At 44.0% G+C, this 19,789-nt stretch overlaps 2 protein-coding genes across 2 annotated transcripts; both read left to right on the top strand.

The window, feature by feature from the left end:
* Nucleotides 1–2,625: 2,625 nt before the first annotated feature.
* Nucleotides 2,626–11,228, top strand: mindy4b (MINDY family member 4B). Its single transcript, XM_061216527.1, has 13 exons — nt 2,626–2,637; nt 2,870–2,979; nt 3,321–3,345; nt 4,641–4,817; nt 5,263–5,382; nt 6,855–6,949; nt 7,665–7,830; nt 8,038–8,103; nt 8,283–8,353; nt 8,670–8,742; nt 9,974–10,150; nt 10,295–10,475; nt 10,618–11,228. Exons 1-13 carry the CDS (start codon nt 2,626–2,628, stop codon nt 10,758–10,760), a joined length of 1,416 nt encoding a protein of 471 aa, XP_061072511.1. The 3' UTR covers nt 10,761–11,228.
* A 1,198-nt stretch (nt 11,229–12,426) lies between these two features.
* Nucleotides 12,427–18,726, top strand: LOC133107926 (E3 ubiquitin-protein ligase SIAH2-like). Its single transcript, XM_061217232.1, has 2 exons — nt 12,427–13,102; nt 17,631–18,726. Exons 1-2 carry the CDS (start codon nt 12,743–12,745, stop codon nt 18,186–18,188), a joined length of 918 nt encoding a protein of 305 aa, XP_061073216.1. The 5' UTR covers nt 12,427–12,742; the 3' UTR covers nt 18,189–18,726.
* Nucleotides 18,727–19,789: the final 1,063 nt, after the last annotated feature.

Raw genomic sequence — 19,789 nt, 5'->3', positions numbered from 1 at the left:
AAGAGTATAGGGGCTTCGCTTATCATCAGAAAGCACACAGTGCACTTTTAGTATTTAGTTGTATTCTTTTTTCTTTTTTCTTTTTTTTTGTCTTACAGCAGGGGTGTCCAATCTTATCCAGAAAGGGCCGGTGTGTGTGCAGGTTGTTGTTTTAGCACAAGACTAAGACAGCTGATTCTACTCATCAAGGTCTTGATTAAAGACCACGATTAGTTCATTAGTATAATCAGGTGTGTTACTGCTGGGTTAAAACAAAAACCTGCGCCCACGCCGGCCCTTTTAGGATAAGATTGGACACCTCTGTCTTACAGAGTACATGAAATAGAAAGATACAAGATTATAGAATGGAAGTTTCGTTTTGATATAGATTCTATTGAAATTGTGGTATATTGTTTTAATTTAATGTCTAAGATTGATCAGTAAATCAGATTTGTGCATGTGGCTTATTACGAATACCATGTAAAGTCAAGATTTATACTATCAGATACGTCCTATCCAATTATTTCCTCATTAAGTTTGTTAGATCTAAGATGCATTTACAGTTATGAGAGGTTATTAGATTACTTTTCCTTCCTAACTGGATTGGATTGCTAACTAGATGAATTTGATTACCTTTTCTTACTGAAGAGGTAACACATGGACAAAACCAGGGTCCATCAATGTGAATAGTTGTGTCAAGCCAATCGCGCAGGTCTGGATCATCATATAAAGATTAATGAATTGAGCATGAGATTTCCCAGTATTTCAGAACTTTTTTGGATAGGATTTTTATAATCAGAGAGGATTAAATGCCAATGGCACTAAAAGTTTTAAAAGGATAATCTCGATCCCACTGAAAGGGCGGATTCAGGATGGATTGAAGGTACATGTGGGGCATGCGGCACATTTTATCCAATTATTGCAAATTAATAGGAAAAAAATCCATTCAAAATGGGCAATAAAATATTTTCAAAATACATTCTGTCATCTATTCTAAAATAATTTCCTAATGGGCAGCTGCACAAAAAGGAATTTGGCAGTTCCTCAGAACAAGCTACGCCAGGCTCTAGACCAGTTTGACAGTCAATGAGACACACTGTAGTGAACCATTATTTTTGTTTTTGATCTGAAAAAACATAATTCTGACAAAATTATGTTTGGAAGTTGTGTTTAAAAGTTGAATTATTTTTTACTATGCATGAAGACAGCACAGCTACATTGGGCCGGTGTAGATGCAGTATCTTGCTTGTGGCATACTGCAGCATGGAGGTAGTTTGTCCGTTACTACGAATAGCAGCGGCGTTTCTTACCACAGAATCAGATTTGTGTCATAATTATCAAGCAAGACATTACTGATTGAGGGCAAATAAATTAGCCTAATGTTGCAAAGAAAAATATTGATTGAAAAAACCCTTTGAGTTTGGAACAAAAATACTAAATATTGAAAGTGGTCTCTTTTTCTGTGCTTGTGCAAACTATCCCTTTTGTTTGATACAGTATATAAAACTATGTTTTGATTGATGGGGCTACATCTTTGTAATGGGAAAACTACCTCCATACTACGTCACAACAAACTCCCCACATACAAAAAGTGCCTGCATCAACCCTATGTTGCCTTTCTCAATGTGCCCTCTGAATTTGGCCTATGTATTGAGTACCAATGCAGATGAATAGGACTAATAAAATTATGCAAACTGATGTATACGTTTTCCCACATGTTCACTCACATCTGTTGGTCATAATGAAGGGTTGCATTATTTTGACCAACAGACAGTCGTATCGCCTCACAGCAAGGAGGTCCTGGGTTTGAATCCCCGTCGGCCGGGGCCTCTCTGTGCGGAGTTTGCATGTTCTCCCCGTGTCTGCGTGGGTTTCCTCCGGGTACTCCGGTTTCCTCCCACAGTCCAAAGACATGCATGTTAGGCTGATTGGAGAGTCTAAATTGCCCGTAGGTATGAGTGTGTGAGTGAATGGTGTGTGTGCCCTGCGATGGACTGGCGACCTGTCCAGGGTGTATTCCTGCCTTTTGCCCAATGTATGCTGGGATAGGCTCCAGCCCCCCTGCGACCCTGTTCAGGATAAGCGGGTTCAGATAATGGATGGATGGATGGAGACAGTCGTATCCAAAAAGAATGATCTTATTTGGAAATTACTTGAAAACCCGGGACAAAACCTACAATAGTAATTTGATTGGGAATAGCAGAAAAATGGGAAATACTGGGCCCAGGATATACGATAACACAAGGCTCCCATAAGCATCGTGTACCAATGGTTTAAGTTGGTTATTTCGTAGATGTAATCCAAACCTTCACTTCCTTTATGTCACAATGTGTTGCTATGCTGCCCCCCCAGCCAACACACCAACACACAACACCTTCACACAGATACGCATGCACACCAGACATACACACTCACACACAAACACACAAACACAGAGAAGAGATGATGAGAGTGACAGACCTCTGAGCAGTATGAATATGGGAATGCATACACCCTGAGAACTGCAACACTCTAGGGGGATATCCCCATTACTTAAATATGTGTGTAAAACACTGTGTATGAAAGACTAATGGCTTACTGTTTATACATGTATAGAATATTATAGAGTATATACAATGTATACCACAGCAATTTAATCTAAAGGGAATGCTGGACACGGTGTGGAGCTTCACAAACTACTGAAACATTCATTAAGGTCTGAAAGAGTAATTGAGGGTCTGCGGGGGAGCTGTCAAACAGCGATGGGACGCATACTACGGCCGATCAGTTTTACGGCGCTGCGCTCCTGCGCGCACAGGCTGCGCCACGTCGCGTTGCTTTTATATGTCACCAGCTGACGAATTTTAATGCTTGTGACACAAACGGCGCTGATTTGTGCCACTTGTCACAGATGAAGGACGACGCCGACAGCGACGTTCCACATGCCAACACGGAGCTGGACGACATACTCACTCAGATATCCGAACTGGACAAATGGAGGGAGATTTTCAATGCTCGTGGGTGAGTAGAGGAAGTGCCATTCGATTAATTTATTTACAACTATTTCAGACCTGTGAAAAAGAGTATTTAAGCATAATACTTTGCTAGACTTATAGTTTGCATTGTATACATTCTAAGCAGAAGACGTCGGTCTTTTGCACATAGGGGAGAAGAGTGAAACGGGAATAAAATTTAGTTTAGGATAAAATGTATACTCGGTGCAGTATCAACTTTAATTAAGTAGATTTAGTAGTTTCTACATGTCACAAAATACAGGAAAACAAGTAATTATATCCCGTATATTTTTACTTGATCCCATATGCAATCCAATACGTTCTCTTGTATGTCTCTCATATTCGTAGGTTGGAATTACAGGATTGTATTAAGGTAAGCTTTTTTTAAACAAGCAGCTACATTATTTAACAGCATGTCCCTTCTCTAATATCACATATAAATTACTGTCAACTGATTGACTAAACGTAATATGTTGCTAACAAAACAGCCATAATTTAAATCACATAATGTAATTACACAGTTTGGTTAAATCAGTCAAACCATAAGAAACTATTGCCTTCCAAATTGGATAATTATGTTGTATTACATATACATGTATATGTTTGTGTCTTTACATTTGACATTTAAATTGTTATTGTCCAATTCCAAGTTTACCTAGTTGACACCTTCATCCACAGGTTGCTTTTGTTTCAAAGAAATATTCAGTATAACAGATTTGAAAAAGGTTTTAAATTGCTCCCTGGTTTTAAAGGTTTTAACGCTTCCTGTAAGTACCTTGCTCCAGGGTAAAACAGTAGAATCTGGAGCACATGTCACTCTTTTCATTGTTAATGCCATAACCACTGCCTCGGGCTGCTCTTTAAACATTCTGTTCCTGTTTCACATCTGCTTCTGTCTTGACTGCTCTTTCAAAAGGCATTGTGTACAGGTGACATTTACAGTAGGATAACTGATCCAACACAAGCAGCTGGGTGTGTTGGGTGCTCAGGTGGCTGGGTGCCATATTCATCCAATCAGGAGCTATGTATGTGTGTGTGTGTGTCTGAACGTGTGTATCATGTGCTATTGTCAGTGAATTTGATCTCTCCTGGGACACAGACAACAGTGTGGGTGTATAATTTTACTCCGTACACTACACTACTCTCTCTCTCTTTATCCCTCCCTCTTCCTGCCTCTTTTTCTTTTTAATCCTTCCCTGAGAGCCCAAGCTCACTGTGTGTCTGTGGCGAGTGGGGGTATGAGCGGTCTGGCACCACCAGCCCAAAGACGTTCTGCCGCAGACAATGGCAGACTACCAGGAGGTGCTGAAGTCCATCAGGGACCTGCAGCCCAGCAGGCTGAGCTACATTGAGATTCTGCAGAAGGAGGTGCAGACCAAAGAGGACGTGAGTCCTGCAGCTTGCAAAACGCCTGGCACTCTCTTCTCCACCTGTCACCTGCTGCAATGAAAGCAGCGTCACCTGGACTGCAGTCACCTATTTCTGCCCTATTGACTGGAGGAATTCCATCTCTGTTTTTTTCTTTTCACAGGTCAACAATAGCAGGAAGCAGCAAGAGGACAATGGGGGGTTTTAGAACCGCAGGCAGAAAGGACATTTGTGTGTGATTGCATGTGTGATTGCAGGCGCGATTATAATCCTTCAGATGGCTGTTTCTTGCCCTGACAGAGGCCTCCAGGGAAGGCAGAGGACGATGGAGAGGATGGGGCAGGGACAGCCCCGTCCAGCTCCCGTCGGCCATCTCGTGAAAACACCACCATGCTGACCCCGCCCTACTCCGTCCCCCGCGCGCTGGCCGTGTCCCCCGGGCTGGGAGGGCTGCCCGTCTCTCCTGAGATGGCTGTGGTGAGTCAGGCTCGCTGCCTCCTGAACACGAGCCTGTAACTCAACACGCAGACCCAGCGCTGTGCGCCCTGCTCTTCTCCTCCCGCCCCAGACTAGCCCCGCGCACTAGCCCCAGTCGGCCTCACAGACAAAGGCCCTGAACACAGCTCTTCATTTATTCATCAGCCTCTTAAGAACTGGATTGAGTGGGAGAGGGTGCTTCAGGGAAACGAGACCAATTTGTCTGTGTGTTCATGTGTGTGTGTGTTTTACTGTGCAGACGACAGTATATCATGTAGTTATTTGCTTATTCATGCAATATTATTCACGGAGAAATGCTATTACACATTCTTGAACATGAAATAGTTTCAAAAGAGAAAGCAGCAGTAACCCCGTGAGCAAAAAACAGAATTTCTCAAGCTAATGTCCAAACTAATTTCACCGCTCTTTTTATTTTATATTGCAGAATCTTCGCAAGGTTTTATTTGGGAATACTTTCCATATCTTCAACTATGAGTGGAAAAAGTCCTTCTTCAAGTTCAGAGAGCCAGTCTCAGACCTGTCCTATGCCCTGGAGGCAGAGCGGGTAAGTACTGGTAAAGAGCAGCATTAGTAAAAAAGATATATATAATTCACATTTGTGGGAATTTGCCATTGATGATCATATGCCCTTATTACATGTCATTTGGATGTGGGTTTAGGCCGGGAGGGTAGGTGGGGTGGGTGTGTGTAGCCTCACCTGCCAGGTTCTGGATGCACACACATTTGTTTGATGAGTCTGGGCCTTATTTCATATATGTCGCTTGAACAATGTAGGATAATGTGATGCTTCTCGTGTCAAATTACCTGATTAATTACATTCGGCCTTAATGAATTTCAGAAACATGAACTACGATTTGATTTGTGAATCAAGCATTGAATCATCTCAGATATCTGTGTTCACCCACTCTGCTATGAAATGGCAGATGAATCACATGCCAAAAACAGGATCATACTCCTTACATAGACAAAGGGAGGCAGGGCTCTGCCCACATAAAAATGAACGAAAGTAGGCTACGGGGCCCACATATTTCCCAAAAGTATTTTTAGCTTGGGTGCACAAGAGGATTTTGTACGTTTTTTTATTTATTTGGAGGTTCGATACAAAGCAATATATCTCAAACTCGCAAAACGAATGTAGCCTGACCGTCCAAAATCAGAGAGGAAGTGGCAGGTATTTGCAGATAAATTAAATTCATAATAAGACTGATTTACTTTCTGTCTAATAAAGCCAGCACAATGAAACATTAAATAATACATTTTCCATGCAATGGGAAGTGTGGTGGCATTATTGAAAAAGCAAGTAAAACAAAGTATCTAAGTCTTCAGTAAGACTTAAAAATTAGTAACAATACTCAATTCAGATACATTTTGTTATGGCTACAATAAGTTTATGGTCACAGATCCACTTCAGAGAGCTGCATAATGGCTATCCTTAGGGTCAGTGCTTAGTTGTTTCTGGTCATCTCATACACATTCACCACTTTGCTAAACATTAGCCTTTACTGGTACACAGGTGATAAAGTGGTTTGTGGGCATTTTATCACAGTGAGAGGGTTGGGTTCCAGCCCTCAGAGCCGAATGTCCTTCCTCAGACTGAAAAGTTGTCTCCTAAAGACGATGCTAATCAGCAGTGATTAGATTGATTACTTTTCTGGCATCAATCTAAGTCCCGTCAGTACTGACTGTAACACAGAGAACACCGGGTGTCTGATTTAAGCAAGGATCAATGACACTGTTTTGCGAAGGTGTATGGAGGTGTTTTACACAGTGTGAAAATGACGTCACACATCCCAGTGCAACATTAGCAGCACAGGACACTCTGACACTGAAAGGCCAGACACTGTGTCTTCCCAGGTTTTTCTCACCGTTCTCTACAGTAAGTTTAATGTGCAGCTGGGCCTAGGCTAAAGTGGATCTAGACGGACAGAAGAGGGCACACCGGAGAAAATCCTGAATTCCTGGATGAGGAATTCTCAGCTGTTCATGACGAGACACTGATATACCCCATTCACACAGGGTGGGGCTCGAGCCATTCAGATGGTGGTCCAGGCCAATATTGTCAAATTCCTGCTCTTCACCCGGAATGCTAGCTCTGACTGCTGCATGCAGAGGTGAGTACTAGGCCAAGGTCCCTCATTGATTTCCAGAGACCTACAAGAGAGTCAAGCACAGAGAAGGGTCATAGTGGAGCTTTTTACACGTTATGGATGGATGCTGTTTTCAGAACCCATTTCTAATTGGGTTTGTCTGGGAATTCAGCGCCTCACAGCAAGGAGGTCCTGGGTTCGAATCCCCGTCGGCCGGGGCCTCTCTGTGCGGAGTTTGCATGTTCTCCCCGTGTCTACGTGGGTTTCCTCCGGGTACTCCGGTTTCCTCCCACAGTCCAAAGACATGCATGTTAGACTAATTGGAGAGACTAAATTGCCCGTAGGTATGAGTGTGTGAGTGAATGGTGTGAGTGAATGGTGTGTGTGCCCTGCGATGGACTGGCGACCTGTCCAGGGTGTATTCCTGCCTTTCGCCCAATGTATGCTGGGATAGGCTCCAGCCCCCCTGCAACCCTGTTCAGGATAAGCGGGTTCAGATAATGGATGGATGGATGGATGGGAATTCAGCTGCATACTTGCTATATTACATAGCTAAACTGATACAGAAAACCATTTTAAAAGGCTGAGAAAAAAGAAATTTACCATAACTGGGCAATTACTCTGGCAATAACAATGTAGCACATTTATTGCTACTTGCAAAAAGTTATTTATATTGACCTAAAATGACACAATGCAGAGGATAGACCCTCTCTCTCTGTCTCTGTCTCACTCCCTGCAGCCTGAGGGAGGTGGGTGAGAAACTGCAGGAGCGCGCGCTAGCCGCTGCCCTGGCAGACACCCTGTGGACCGCAGGTGAGGAGCAGAGCGCTACCGTCGCCCTGGTGACCTCTGAACACAGCTTCACCCGGCACCCAGACTACAAAACGGACAACGTCACAGAGAGGGCGAGTATTAGTCTGCTCCATCGCCTGACACACAGAGCCTCAGGATCACCTGTGCAGCCTTGAATCACGGGTCGGCTGCTATGCCCTTTGCCATCAACCTTATCGGTAACTGTAATGTGTAGCATACTGTAAGTGGTCTTTTGAAGGCTTTGCTTCTTATTCCTCCCCCACCTATTCCATTAAATGTTTCTAAATTCTGTTCTGTAGTTACAGCTTTTCAACTTCAGCGAGAAGGAGGACGTTCGGAAATTCATATACGAGCACATCCAGTGTGTGAGTAACATCAACCGCTAAACACATTGAATTCATTTTCATATTAATCATTTCACTCAGTAGACAATAAATGCCACAATTTCATCATTCCTGACTGGCAGCTATAGAAGAAATTCCGTAGTTTTAGCATTGACGAAAGAGGTTTTAGGTTCATTAGTAACTGTCCCCTGGACCCACAGTTTAAAGAGGATGGGAGTCATGGGGTCATCTTGTTCCTGTATAGCCTCATCTTCTCCAGGACTTTGGAAAGGTATGAACCCCTTTACTGTACGCACACAGTACTGTACGCACACTTTCCCACCTGCTAAAGCATACCGAACCAGGTTTCCACTGACCCACCTTTTACATACTTCAGCTTGTGGTGGAAACACCTCTGGCTCCCCTCAGGTGTAAGCGACCTACTGCTAAGGTGGGACAGTGGAAATGGTTCTGATTTTCTTTTTTTTAAACAAGGCAACCTATTTCTGTGCCGCAGTATGCTCCAGAGGAACTCAGTAAAAACCAAACAGGTATTTATCAATTATCATTGACTTTATTTAAATGCAAAAACTGTTATGCTCTGACAGGCTGAGTGAAGACCTGGACTCCACCACCTCTCACCTCTTACACCTGAGTCTGGGCAACTTTGTGTGTCGCCAGGTAAGCACTGAATTATCAATGGAAGAATTGTGTGTGTAGGTGTGTGTGTGTGTGTAGGTGTGTGTAGGTGTGTGTGTGTGTGTGAGGTAGTTTCTCACTAACTGCATGTGTTCTGCTCTAACTGGGGCAGCAGCTGCTACAGTAGTTGTGTTCCCAGTACAGCACAGCGGAGCAGCCATGTTGCCCTGAGGGAGGCTTTCCCCATTTATCAGAGCAGGTACCTGTGACTGGGGCTCTGGGTATGCGGGAGGAACTGAACTATAACCTGGTCCAGGGGCTTGGCTATACCAGTAAACATCCAATAAAACTGCTCCACAGTCAACAATGGCCAACAAGCCCCAGCATGTCTCTGTGGCACACTTTCAATGCAGGGTATCTGACCCACTTCCAAAGCAGTACAAAACAAACCATTGTCTGTTGGTGTTGGTGTGTGTAACAGGTTGTGTGTGTTGGTGTTTGTTTCAGGCTGTGTGTGTTGGTGCCTGTGTTGCTGTGTGTAACAGGCTGCATGTGTTGGTGTTTGTTTCAGGCTCTGTGTGGTTTGGTGTGTGTTTCAGGCTCTGTGTGTTGGTGTGTGTTTCAGGCTGCGTGTGTTGGTGTTTGTTCCAGGCTGTGTGTGTTGGTGTGTGTAACAGGCTCTGTGTGTGTTGGTGTGTGTTTCAGGCTGCGTGTGTTGGTGTGTGTTTCAGGCTCTGTGTGTGTTGGTGTTTGTTTCAGGCTCTGTGTGTTGATGTGTGTTTCAGGCTCTGTGTGTTGGTGTGTGTTTCAGGCTGCGTGTGTTGGTGTTTGTTCCAGGCTGTGTGTGTTGGTGTGTGTAACAGGCTCTGTGTGTGTTGGTGTGTTTAACAGGCTCTGTGTGTGTTGGTGTGTGTTTCAGGCTCTGTGTATGTTGGTGTGTGTTTCAGGCTCTGTGTGTGTTGGTGTGTGTTTCAGGCCGCGTGTGCTGGTGTGTGTTTCAGGCTGCGTGTGTTGGTGTGTGTTTCAGGCTGCTTGTGTTGGTGTGTGTTTCAGGCTCTGTGTGTGTTGGTGTGTGTAACAGGCTCTGCGTGTGTTGGTGTGTGTAACAGGCTCTGTGTGTGTTGGTGTGTGTTTCAGGCTGCGTGTGTTGGTGTGTGTTTCAGGCGCTGTGTGTGTTGGTGTGTGTTTCAGGCTCTGTGTGTGTCGGTGTGTGTTTCAGGCTGCGTGTGTTGGTGTGTGTTTCAGGCTCTGTGTGTGTCGGTGTGTGTTGCAGGCGCTGATGAACCTGCTGTTGACGGGTCGGGCCAGCCCTAACACGTTTAACGGGACGCTGCAGCATGACGAGCAGGGCGGACCTCTGGACCGGCCGCTGCACGGGGTCCTGGCGCGCAGCGACGTGGGGTACCTGCACTGGAGCCGAGAGCAAGTGCAGCACTCCCAGCTGCCAGCGGTACAGCGGCCATTTTACTGCACAGTCACGCACGTCCCAGTTCACCTGCACACATCTGACCAGGTCCTCAGCATGGACAGGTATGCTGCTCCCAGCCCAAAAATGACAGTGTCTTTCCTCTCCCTGTGTGTCACACACCTGCAGGTGGGCAGCATGCTGAAGACACCCAAGTTTCCCATCTGGGTGTGCAGCATCAACGGCACCTACAGCGTACTGTTCAGTCCCAAACGCTCCCTGCTGTCCGACTGGAAGATGGAGCACCTGTTTGACCTGTACTTCTATAACGGCCAACCATCTCAAAGAAGTACTGCACTGCTCACTGTAGGTAAAGCACGCTTGCTTTTGGTTTTACATCTACAGTCATACAAGAAGATTTAATAAATGGGATACTCACCTCGTAATGGTTATAGTTATAGTTCTTGGTGTGGATGTGTACTCAGGTGTGTCCTCTCTGTCTTTTCTCTCAGACACGCACTCCCATCATTGGGAGATGGGGGATGGGCTCACCCAGGGGGACCCGGAGAAGAGGTTCCCTTCAGTGGAGATGACTATCAGGACTAAATGGGAAGGAGCGGCCATTGACTGGAATGGGACAGTTCCTTTTTTCTAACTTGGTGAGACACCACGTGACCTACGGCTGCATTCTGCCTGCAGAACCGGTCACCTTGTCCTTCCCTGCAGGAGATACTGGTCAACAGCACAACCTGGTGTCTACACTCACCCCTACAAATACAGCCCGAGTGCGGCACTACGATGCAATGCGACATTCCATCATACGTCATAAAACAACACTATCAGCACTCGGCCGCAGCACAGACACACACTGCCGACACACAACACAACACTGCACTGTCAGCACACGGCAATAAAGCACTCAGAGCACAGACATCCATCCCTGTCACCACAGCGCAGTCTGTGACCACAGTGCTGCAACACAGGCTCAGTTTCCACAAACAACTGAGCACAATCATGTTGTTTGTGGAGTTTCCATTGGGATTTTAATAATGGCTTGAGCCTCTCATGTTGTGCCAAAACTGATTTATTTCTTTTCTTAAACTGACCCTTTCCCAAATATGCTTCTGAACAGTAAATAAGCTGGAAAAGAGGAAGAGAGGTCGAGCAGCTCCCAGGATAGAACTTCATCAAACTGGGGAAAATAACAATTACATGAATCACATTAAAAGGCCTGGAGGTTGTTCTATTAATTATTTCCAATTAATCAAACCATTTCAGACCATTTCAATGACAGAATTGATTGATCAATGTAAAAGTTAAATGGCTAAAGTAATACTGAAGTCAAATTGGCTTTTGAAATTGTAACGTTTCATAGCGAGTGGCAGTACCTACAATTGTGCACAGTACAGTGTTCAGTGTATAATCAACTCTTACAGAGTAATATGGTCACTGTTGGACTCATACCGTATACAGTATCATTACATTTGTAAATTTGTACCCTGATAGCCAGTTTCCTCAACAACAAAAAAAAATTTCATTTTGTTTTTTAATACGTAATTGTACTGAATGGGAGAGAAAACATGACATGAAAACCAAATTAGAAAGTATGCAAACAGCCAATACCATCGGGAAAAGGCAGGGTGTAACACCATTTGTAAACACAACATACATAAATAGAAGTGTGGGAGCACAGTATCTGCCACTAGAAAGGAAAAAAGGTGCTATGGAAATACCTGTGTTGCCATTACACACACAGCCGTGTTGGCACTGAATACACCACATTGTTCACTCATATACACTGACAATTGGTCACTCAAGTCTGGGTTTTTTGCTCCAATCTCCTCTCTGGCTCCATTTGAATGTTAGAGTTATGGATCAGGTTTCAGCATTAAAATCAGTATATGTCAAAAAATCTTTTTTGTTGAGTTTTTTTTTCTTTTTGCTCAATCTGCAAGCAAGTCTAGTCTCCGCATATGAAAGAACATAGAAAACAGAATGTCTACGCCTAGCAATAGCCGACAGTAGCCTACGTGCATATTTGAGTAATTTACATCGCATAGAATAGGCATAATTCAAGATTTGCTGCTTTTTTGTTGCACAAACGTTGTAATCAAACCTATAGCCTAATATCGACAACAATCAACGATTATCCTAATGTTTACAACTAAACACAAGCGTCTTTGTATCTTGACACAATACCACCCGAAACTGTTTCGTGCTCATGCATTTATGAGGGAGGGAGTCCCTAGATGACAGCTCGAGCTCACGTTCGTCATCACGTAGCAACGTTCCCGCTGCGTCCTACAATTTAGTGCGTCGTGTCAGCGTGTAATGTTCGAGAATTGTGCTATTGAGAAGGTAGTGGATTTTTAGGTGGATGGTTTGATTTAAGTTTCTCCTTTTTTACACATAATCGTCTCAAATAATTGTATGTTGTTTCCCTTAAGAAGTGGTCGGTATTTTTTAAAGAAACGCCGAGTGGTCAAACTTATGGAGCAGTGACTGCGCGACTGCCCACTTTATATATGGACATCTGCAAGGGACTAATCGCTTGGATTTAGAACAGTCGTTGTCTGGAATTTCGCTCTTGCGAGACGATTAAGAAACTCGTTCGCAAGTTTCGATGGTTTACCAGCGATGAGCCGTCCGTCCTCTACCGGACCCAGTGCGAATAAGACCTGCCTCAAACAGCAGCACATCCCTTCCGCGGCGGCCCAAGCATCTGTCTCCGTGCGACCAAACGCCAGCCTCGCCACTGTCATACCTGGACCTGGAGCTGTGTCTCCACAGCACCACGAACTCACCTCCCTGTTCGAGTGCCCGGTGTGTTTTGACTATGTCCTACCTCCGATCCTGCAGTGCCAGGCCGGGCACCTGGTATGCAATCAATGCAGGCAGAAACTGACCTGCTGCCCGACTTGCAGGGGATCGCTCACCCCTAGCATCCGCAACCTGGCTATGGAGAAGGTGGCGTCTGCCGTCCTCTTCCCCTGCAAGGTACGTATGTTTCGCGCTTGCAACTGCTGTTACCTCTCGTGACCCACTTAGGCTAGAGCGCGGCGGCATTGGTTTTCTGCTTTATTTGCTCAACAGCTGGATCTGTCAGTCCTTCAACACCGACCGTCCGCTTTGTTGACAGTTGCCTGATTAAATATGATATTGATGTGTATAGTAACTGTTGCGCGTACATGCAATGAACCACAACACCAGTCTTATTTTTTGTCAGTGATTGTAGATCGCATTCGTGTTCACAGATGCGCATTTGGAGGCTGCTAGGCGGAGCTGTTCAGAACTTGTCCTGGCAAGTTAAGCTTTCGACAGGAGTGTTCATTTCTCCCTGCAACCTCACATAGTCCCTCTCACATACAATCCCCTCCAAAAGTATTGTAACAGCAAGGCCAATTTCTTTGTTTTTGCAATCCACTGAATACATTTGGGGTTGAGATAAAAAGATGAACACAAGACAAGAGTTCTGAATTTCAGCTTTTATTTCTTGGTATTTACACCTAGATATGTTAAACTACTTAGAACGTTGCACCTTAGGTATCAGACCACCCAATTTTTAGGTGAGAAAAAGTATTGGAGTATTTAATTGAATTAAAATAAATAACACTTAATATTTGGTAGCATATCACCTGCTCGCAATAACTGCATCAAGCCTGCGACCCATGGGCATCACTAAACTGTTGCATTCTTCTTTTGTGATGCTTTTTCCAGAAACATCCATTCAAGCCTAAGCCATGACACTTCCTGCTTCACAGATGAGCTTGTATATTTTGGATCATGGTCAGATCCCCTCCGTCTCCAAACTTTGGCCTTTCCATCACATTTGGAGGTTAATCTTGGTCTCACCAGTCCATAAAACTTTCTTTTCGTCAGTCACATGTTCCAATACTTTTGCTCACCTAAAAATTGGGTGGTCTGATACGAAAGGTGATATGTTCTTAATTGTTTAACAAATCTATATAAAAAAAAATACCAGGAAATAAAAGCTGAAATTTGAATGTCATCTCATGTACGTCTTTTGACCTCAAACTAAATTGTCTTCAGTGTAGAGAAAAAAACGTATGCACCTGTCTTTGACGACAGCAGCAGCAGTAGCAGGTCAGATACATTAATGTTGATAACTCCCACTGTGTATTAAGCACAACTGGTGTATCGCTCAAGTGGAGCTTTTGACGTGTTCAGTCATATCTACCCAAAAATAATGAAAGTGTTTAGCAAGTAGGGCCGGTATAACCGGAGTCAAAACATGGTTAGGCTCAGTTAGGCTCAAAAGTCATTTTGTACCACTACTTATTGGGATAAGAGATGCATTGTTGGAATAAGGATAAACAATGTTCTGCATTAAAAGAGATGAGCATTGAGCTTGTGAAACTGGTTCCAATCTTTGTGGGCACTGTTTTAGTCCCACTATTTGAAATGGGTGTGCCTACCCCTTTAAAACCAGATGAAAACCTTTCTGAAGTTAACAAAAGTGCTTGATTTACACTCTGCTCTGTGACTCCCAAAAAAAGGTTTACATGGTAGACCATATGTTATATGTCCCTCTGCACAAGTGCAAATCCTCTAGTTTATCAGGAGTTCACTGGTCAGCAGTCTACTCTACTAGTACTCGTCCGACCGAGTGACTGTGAAGCTCAGCTGGTGGACTGCAGACTGAGCAACTGTCAGAGGATGGGTGCGTGCTTGTTAGTGCTCTCTCCAAATTCATGTTGCATAATTTTTTTAATTATGTAGTTTGTCAATTACAAAACTGTTCCTAAGGTAACATGACCCTGTAATCCTTACTGTTCGGTCAATCTCAAATAGTCATTGGCTTAATAAATTTGAGAGCCATGTTGCAGTTTACTCCAAACACAGCATGTGACATGTCTTACCGTTGTTCCATCCCAATCATCTCTACAGAGTACTGAGAGAGGCCTGTGCAGTCATTATTGGGAGAGGGGGTGTGGAAGTTTGTAGAATATCTTATATTTAGCTGCAGTCAGATATGCAGTGGCACAGGGTCCAACCATTGATTAGATGCCATGCACAGAGATCACTTTTGAATGTGGTTAGATGTAACACGTGTGTAGGTGCAATACATTTTACATAACATTTAGCCCAGGCTGTTATAGAAAACAACATTACTTAAGTGCATACATACAAATGTAGACAATGTCACTACAAAGGTAGATGCCATAGTAGGCACAAGAGGGAAAGCGAGAATCAGTACTATTAGGCAGCAAATTTGTTCGGGTGTATAGTTTTAGATTCATCATAGGTACCGATAGTAAGCCCAGGCAAAAGCTGTTCAGATTTCAGGCCAAGGTGCAGCCTAAATAGCTGCAGTTTTCTGTCTAGAGCAGAAAATGGGTCGTGACTGTCCTGATTGTTGTGGGGAGCATGCTCCATCGCTGTGGAGCCAGAGCAGAAAAGGCGTGACTGAGAGGAGAGCCCCTCGAGGGAGGGGATAATAAGGCAGCCAGTGGACGCACAGCAGAGTGGCCTGGCAGCAGTGGAAGGTTTGATAGAAGATTGCAGGTTAGGGGATGCGGCTCCTCTTGCTGCACCATGGGCCAGGACTAGAGATGGGCTGTGAAGGGAGGCGACATGCATGCGTTCATGCAAAATGTGAATTAGGCAAATGGAATATCCTCGCTCCTTCAAACGTCAGTTCGAAGCCACGCGCCGGACATGACAGATCGGGAGAGGTGGTCCATCATTTATACGTGACGCATTCCAAAAAAATACTTCTGCAAAGGATGCACTCGATTCCTTGCTCAAGAAATGTGTGGGAGCTTCTATCTCTTAACATTTAATGGGGTTGGAATTTCTTTAAAGAGGGCGGACCTCGATTGATTTCCAGGTCAGGCAAAGAACGGGCGATTTTCAATTATGTAGGGTATAAATCAGCAGTTATCTACCTCAGTGTTCTCAGTTTAAGACAGCATGATCTTCAGGACAACAGCAAGATGTCTGCAGTCTGAGAGGTGTGTACATCTGATCTCTTCCAGATGTTGGTTAATAAAGATTGCCATGAAAAATCTATACATGCAGACCCCACCACCACCTTTTGTTGGATAGGATTGCTTTAAAGGAAATCGAAAGGCCCAAATCCCTGGTACATTTAGCGCACCTTTACACTACCAGACTGATGTGACCCGATTCCGGACATTGACACAGAGTGGATTTAACTGTTCGAAGTGTGAATACCAGAAAAACATGCAGAATCTGATATTTTTTGGATTGGATGAAGGCCTCCTTCCTTTGTGGCATTAAATTCTGATACAATTCCAATCGCCAACAGCCCAACACCCAGCCTAAATTTATACGTCAACATCAGACTTTAGCCCCCAGTGACATGTTGACATCATGCTAGTCCATTATGACACATTTAATACAGGTGTGCTGGTAGCTCATTAAAGCAAATTTGCCCTTTGCATTTTGCATTGTGTAAAAGATTAGGAACACATTTTATTGTATCTTGCACTAAATTATGGCTGATAAGTATTCCAAAACTTCCTTATCAATAATATAGTATTAAAGACTGTTTCAATAGTATTTTGCTATCCATGTTATCTATGTTATCCAGTTCTCTTATAAGTTTATGAAAAATGTTATGATTAGAAAACGGAAAAACACAAATATATGATATACGTGACCTCATCAGAATTTATGCTATGATGGGGACATGGGACCAGTCAGATGCTCCCACCCACTGAGGGAACTGCGATTGGAAGCCATTGATGACTTCCAGGAGTTAATCACCTTGGAGAAAATGTATGTATTCTCTAAAAAGTTAAAGTTGTAGGGGCTAAAAACTTCACAATCAAACACGCCAAGGATGTGCCTATGCCAAAGAGGTCTGATATCCAGTAGTGAACCACCATCAAACCAAGTCCTGCATCCTTCCTGGCTGGAATTGGTTGGCAAAAAGGATTGCTTTGTCAGGAAACCTTTGTACATTATTTGAACATTCTCATTCTAAAAATGTCCAATCACTGGGAGTCACTGAAGGAGTGTGCAACACAGGTCCACCTGCTGTGTGTCCGGAACCAATCTCTCAACCGAGGTAGCAGAGCTTGCTGCAGCGAATATTAAAGCACCTTATGATAGCGATTCTCTGCCATCTTGCTATCGACTGCTGTCACATGCAAGCCCTGCCTTTGCAGCACAGGACATTGAAAAAAATGCACCATCATAGCTTCCCTGGGCTCCATGGTGACATATGTTGCCATGTCAACCTTAACAGCATTACTGTGTGTACATGCGCATCACAACAAGCTGCATGGACATGTATACACAGTCCCCATACAGGTTGTGTAATGTAAACACTATTGAAAAAAGATCGGATTCAGGCATGAAGACGTATATTGTACAGTGCGCATTGTAAATACATGAAATGTAAAGAACGCTCATGGTGTAGCTGTTCTCATAACATGGAGAGCCTTTAAAGTCCATGGGTGAGTGCAGCCGAGTGCAGAGCGTTTGGTCGTGGTAGAGTCCTGACGTTGCGCCCTGCATCCCCCCCTCCCCGCAGTACTCCTCCACAGGCTGTGTCCTCACCCTGCACCACAGCGAGAAGCCGGAGCACGAGGAGCAGTGCGAGTTCCGGCCGTACTCCTGTCCCTGCCCCGGGGCGTCCTGCAAGTGGCAGGGCTCGCTGGAGGCCGTCATGCCCCACCTGGTGCACCAGCACAAGTCCATCACCACGCTGCAGGGCGAGGACATCGTGTTCCTAGCCACGGACATCAGCCTGCCCGGGGCGGTGGACTGGGTGATGATGCAGTCCTGCTTCGGCTTCCACTTCATGCTGGTGCTGGAGAAGCAGGAGAAGTACGAGGGCCACCAGCAGTTCTTCGCCATCGTGCTGCTCATCGGAACGCGCAAGCAGGCCCAGAACTTCGCCTACCGCCTGGAGCTGAACGGGCACCGGCGCCGGCTGACCTGGGAGGCTACGCCGCGCTCCATCCACGAGGGCGTGGCCTCCGCCATCATGAACAGCGACTGCCTGGTGTTTGACGCTGCCATCGCCCACCTTTTCGCCGAGAACGGCAACCTGGGCATCAACGTTACCATATCCACCTGCTGCGCTTAATCTCGCCAGAAACATTTTGTCATAGTTTTTGATTCACATCATTATGAACGTTTTGTATTGTGAGTCATTGAATGTGTGGACTCAAGTCAGAAGACTTCCCTTCTGTTATAATGGTTACAACAATGAAGAAGTTGTATTTGACTTTTAAATTTTAAATGTGTATATTTAAAATGAGCAATTGCTTCTGCACTCAAGTCTAGTCTGTCTAGTTTTTTTTAATGAAACATTTTACTGAAAACAACCTCTTGCCACCAGCTTATAGCAGTAATCAAATTTCTCTTTTCATTAAAGAAAGCAATGGAACACCTTTATAAGGCACATTGTACCTCACCTATTCTTTTGAGTATGAAATATTAATTTAATAGCAAGCTCCTTATGGCATCAAATTTACATTCCAAGATATTTCGACTGCCACTAAGCACCTCTACAGCCCCTCAATGTGTAACAATCATGTTCAGCTTTTATATGTGAATATATTTAAGCCAACTAGTATTACCTGTTAAATTGTACCTTGTTACTGAGGTAATAATCATTTAGATAAAGCATTAAAGTTAATGAAAAGCCTTCAACCGAGTGTGTTAAATTTTTTCACACTTGCTCAATAGCTAGCCATTTTCTTAAAAATCAAAAGGTACAGTGCGCTCGATTTCCTTAAAAGTGTTTCTTGGGATTCATGTGTAAAATTTTCAGACTCAGCTGGTTGAGATGGGAAGTGACCTCAAGTGACCACATGCCTTCATATGCTCCTAGTAAGCTCCCACTTCCGAGTTCGGAAGTCATAATTATGTTTCAAGTGATCCTTCTCGGGAACAAAAAATAATAAAATAGGAGGTAATATGGAAGCTTTTTTTGTGGCAGAGCACACTTTGTTCCAACATCTCACCCAGATGGGCTTGCTGAAACTGCGTATAAACGGTGTTCTCACTTATATACCGCTTTGTTCCCATGAGTCAGCTGGTTAATCACAGGCTATAACCACTGGCTGCATAGTAAAAGTTTGCTTACAAGAGCTAACAAGTAATGTATGCGCAAAATACTAACATGAAATAATGATATATACGAGTCTTGCTCTGAACTTAACATGGTTTAACTGCTTGCACCATTTTGTTGGCGACAGACCTCCAACCCAAGAACTCTGGTATCAGACAGCATAAGTTCTTATAGTTGCCATATGGAGCTCTTTCCTTTGAAATTCATTCAAATTGTATTCATTTTGGTAACTGCATACTGGTCTATCTTGAATCAGTGGTGCATCTAGATTTTGTGCATTATGCATATTATCAAAAAATGACATTTTGTAGCCATATATACTCTCATAACCAGTCAGACTATGGCTGGTATGGCTAACTTAGGTAGATCTCAGAGCGAGGAGTGCAAATAACCAAAATAACACCAGCGACACCATCTCTGAGCTAATTAAGCCATATCCTCTTCCTGTCCTCCACATTCTGCATTTCAGCGCTAGCCACTACAGTAAAACTGTACACATTTCTGAAGCTGCTAGGCAACTAGCTGACTGAAGGGCATTTAACAGTATCCTCACAGCCAGTGCTGTAACAACATTCAATGAATTCAACAAGCAGTCAGTTCCATGGCCTAGA

Source organism: Conger conger, chromosome 13 (genome assembly GCF_963514075.1).
Source record: "Conger conger chromosome 13, fConCon1.1, whole genome shotgun sequence".
Lineage (NCBI taxonomy): Eukaryota > Metazoa > Chordata > Actinopteri > Anguilliformes > Congridae > Conger > Conger conger.
This window is presented reverse-complemented; position numbering and strand designations above follow the sequence as displayed.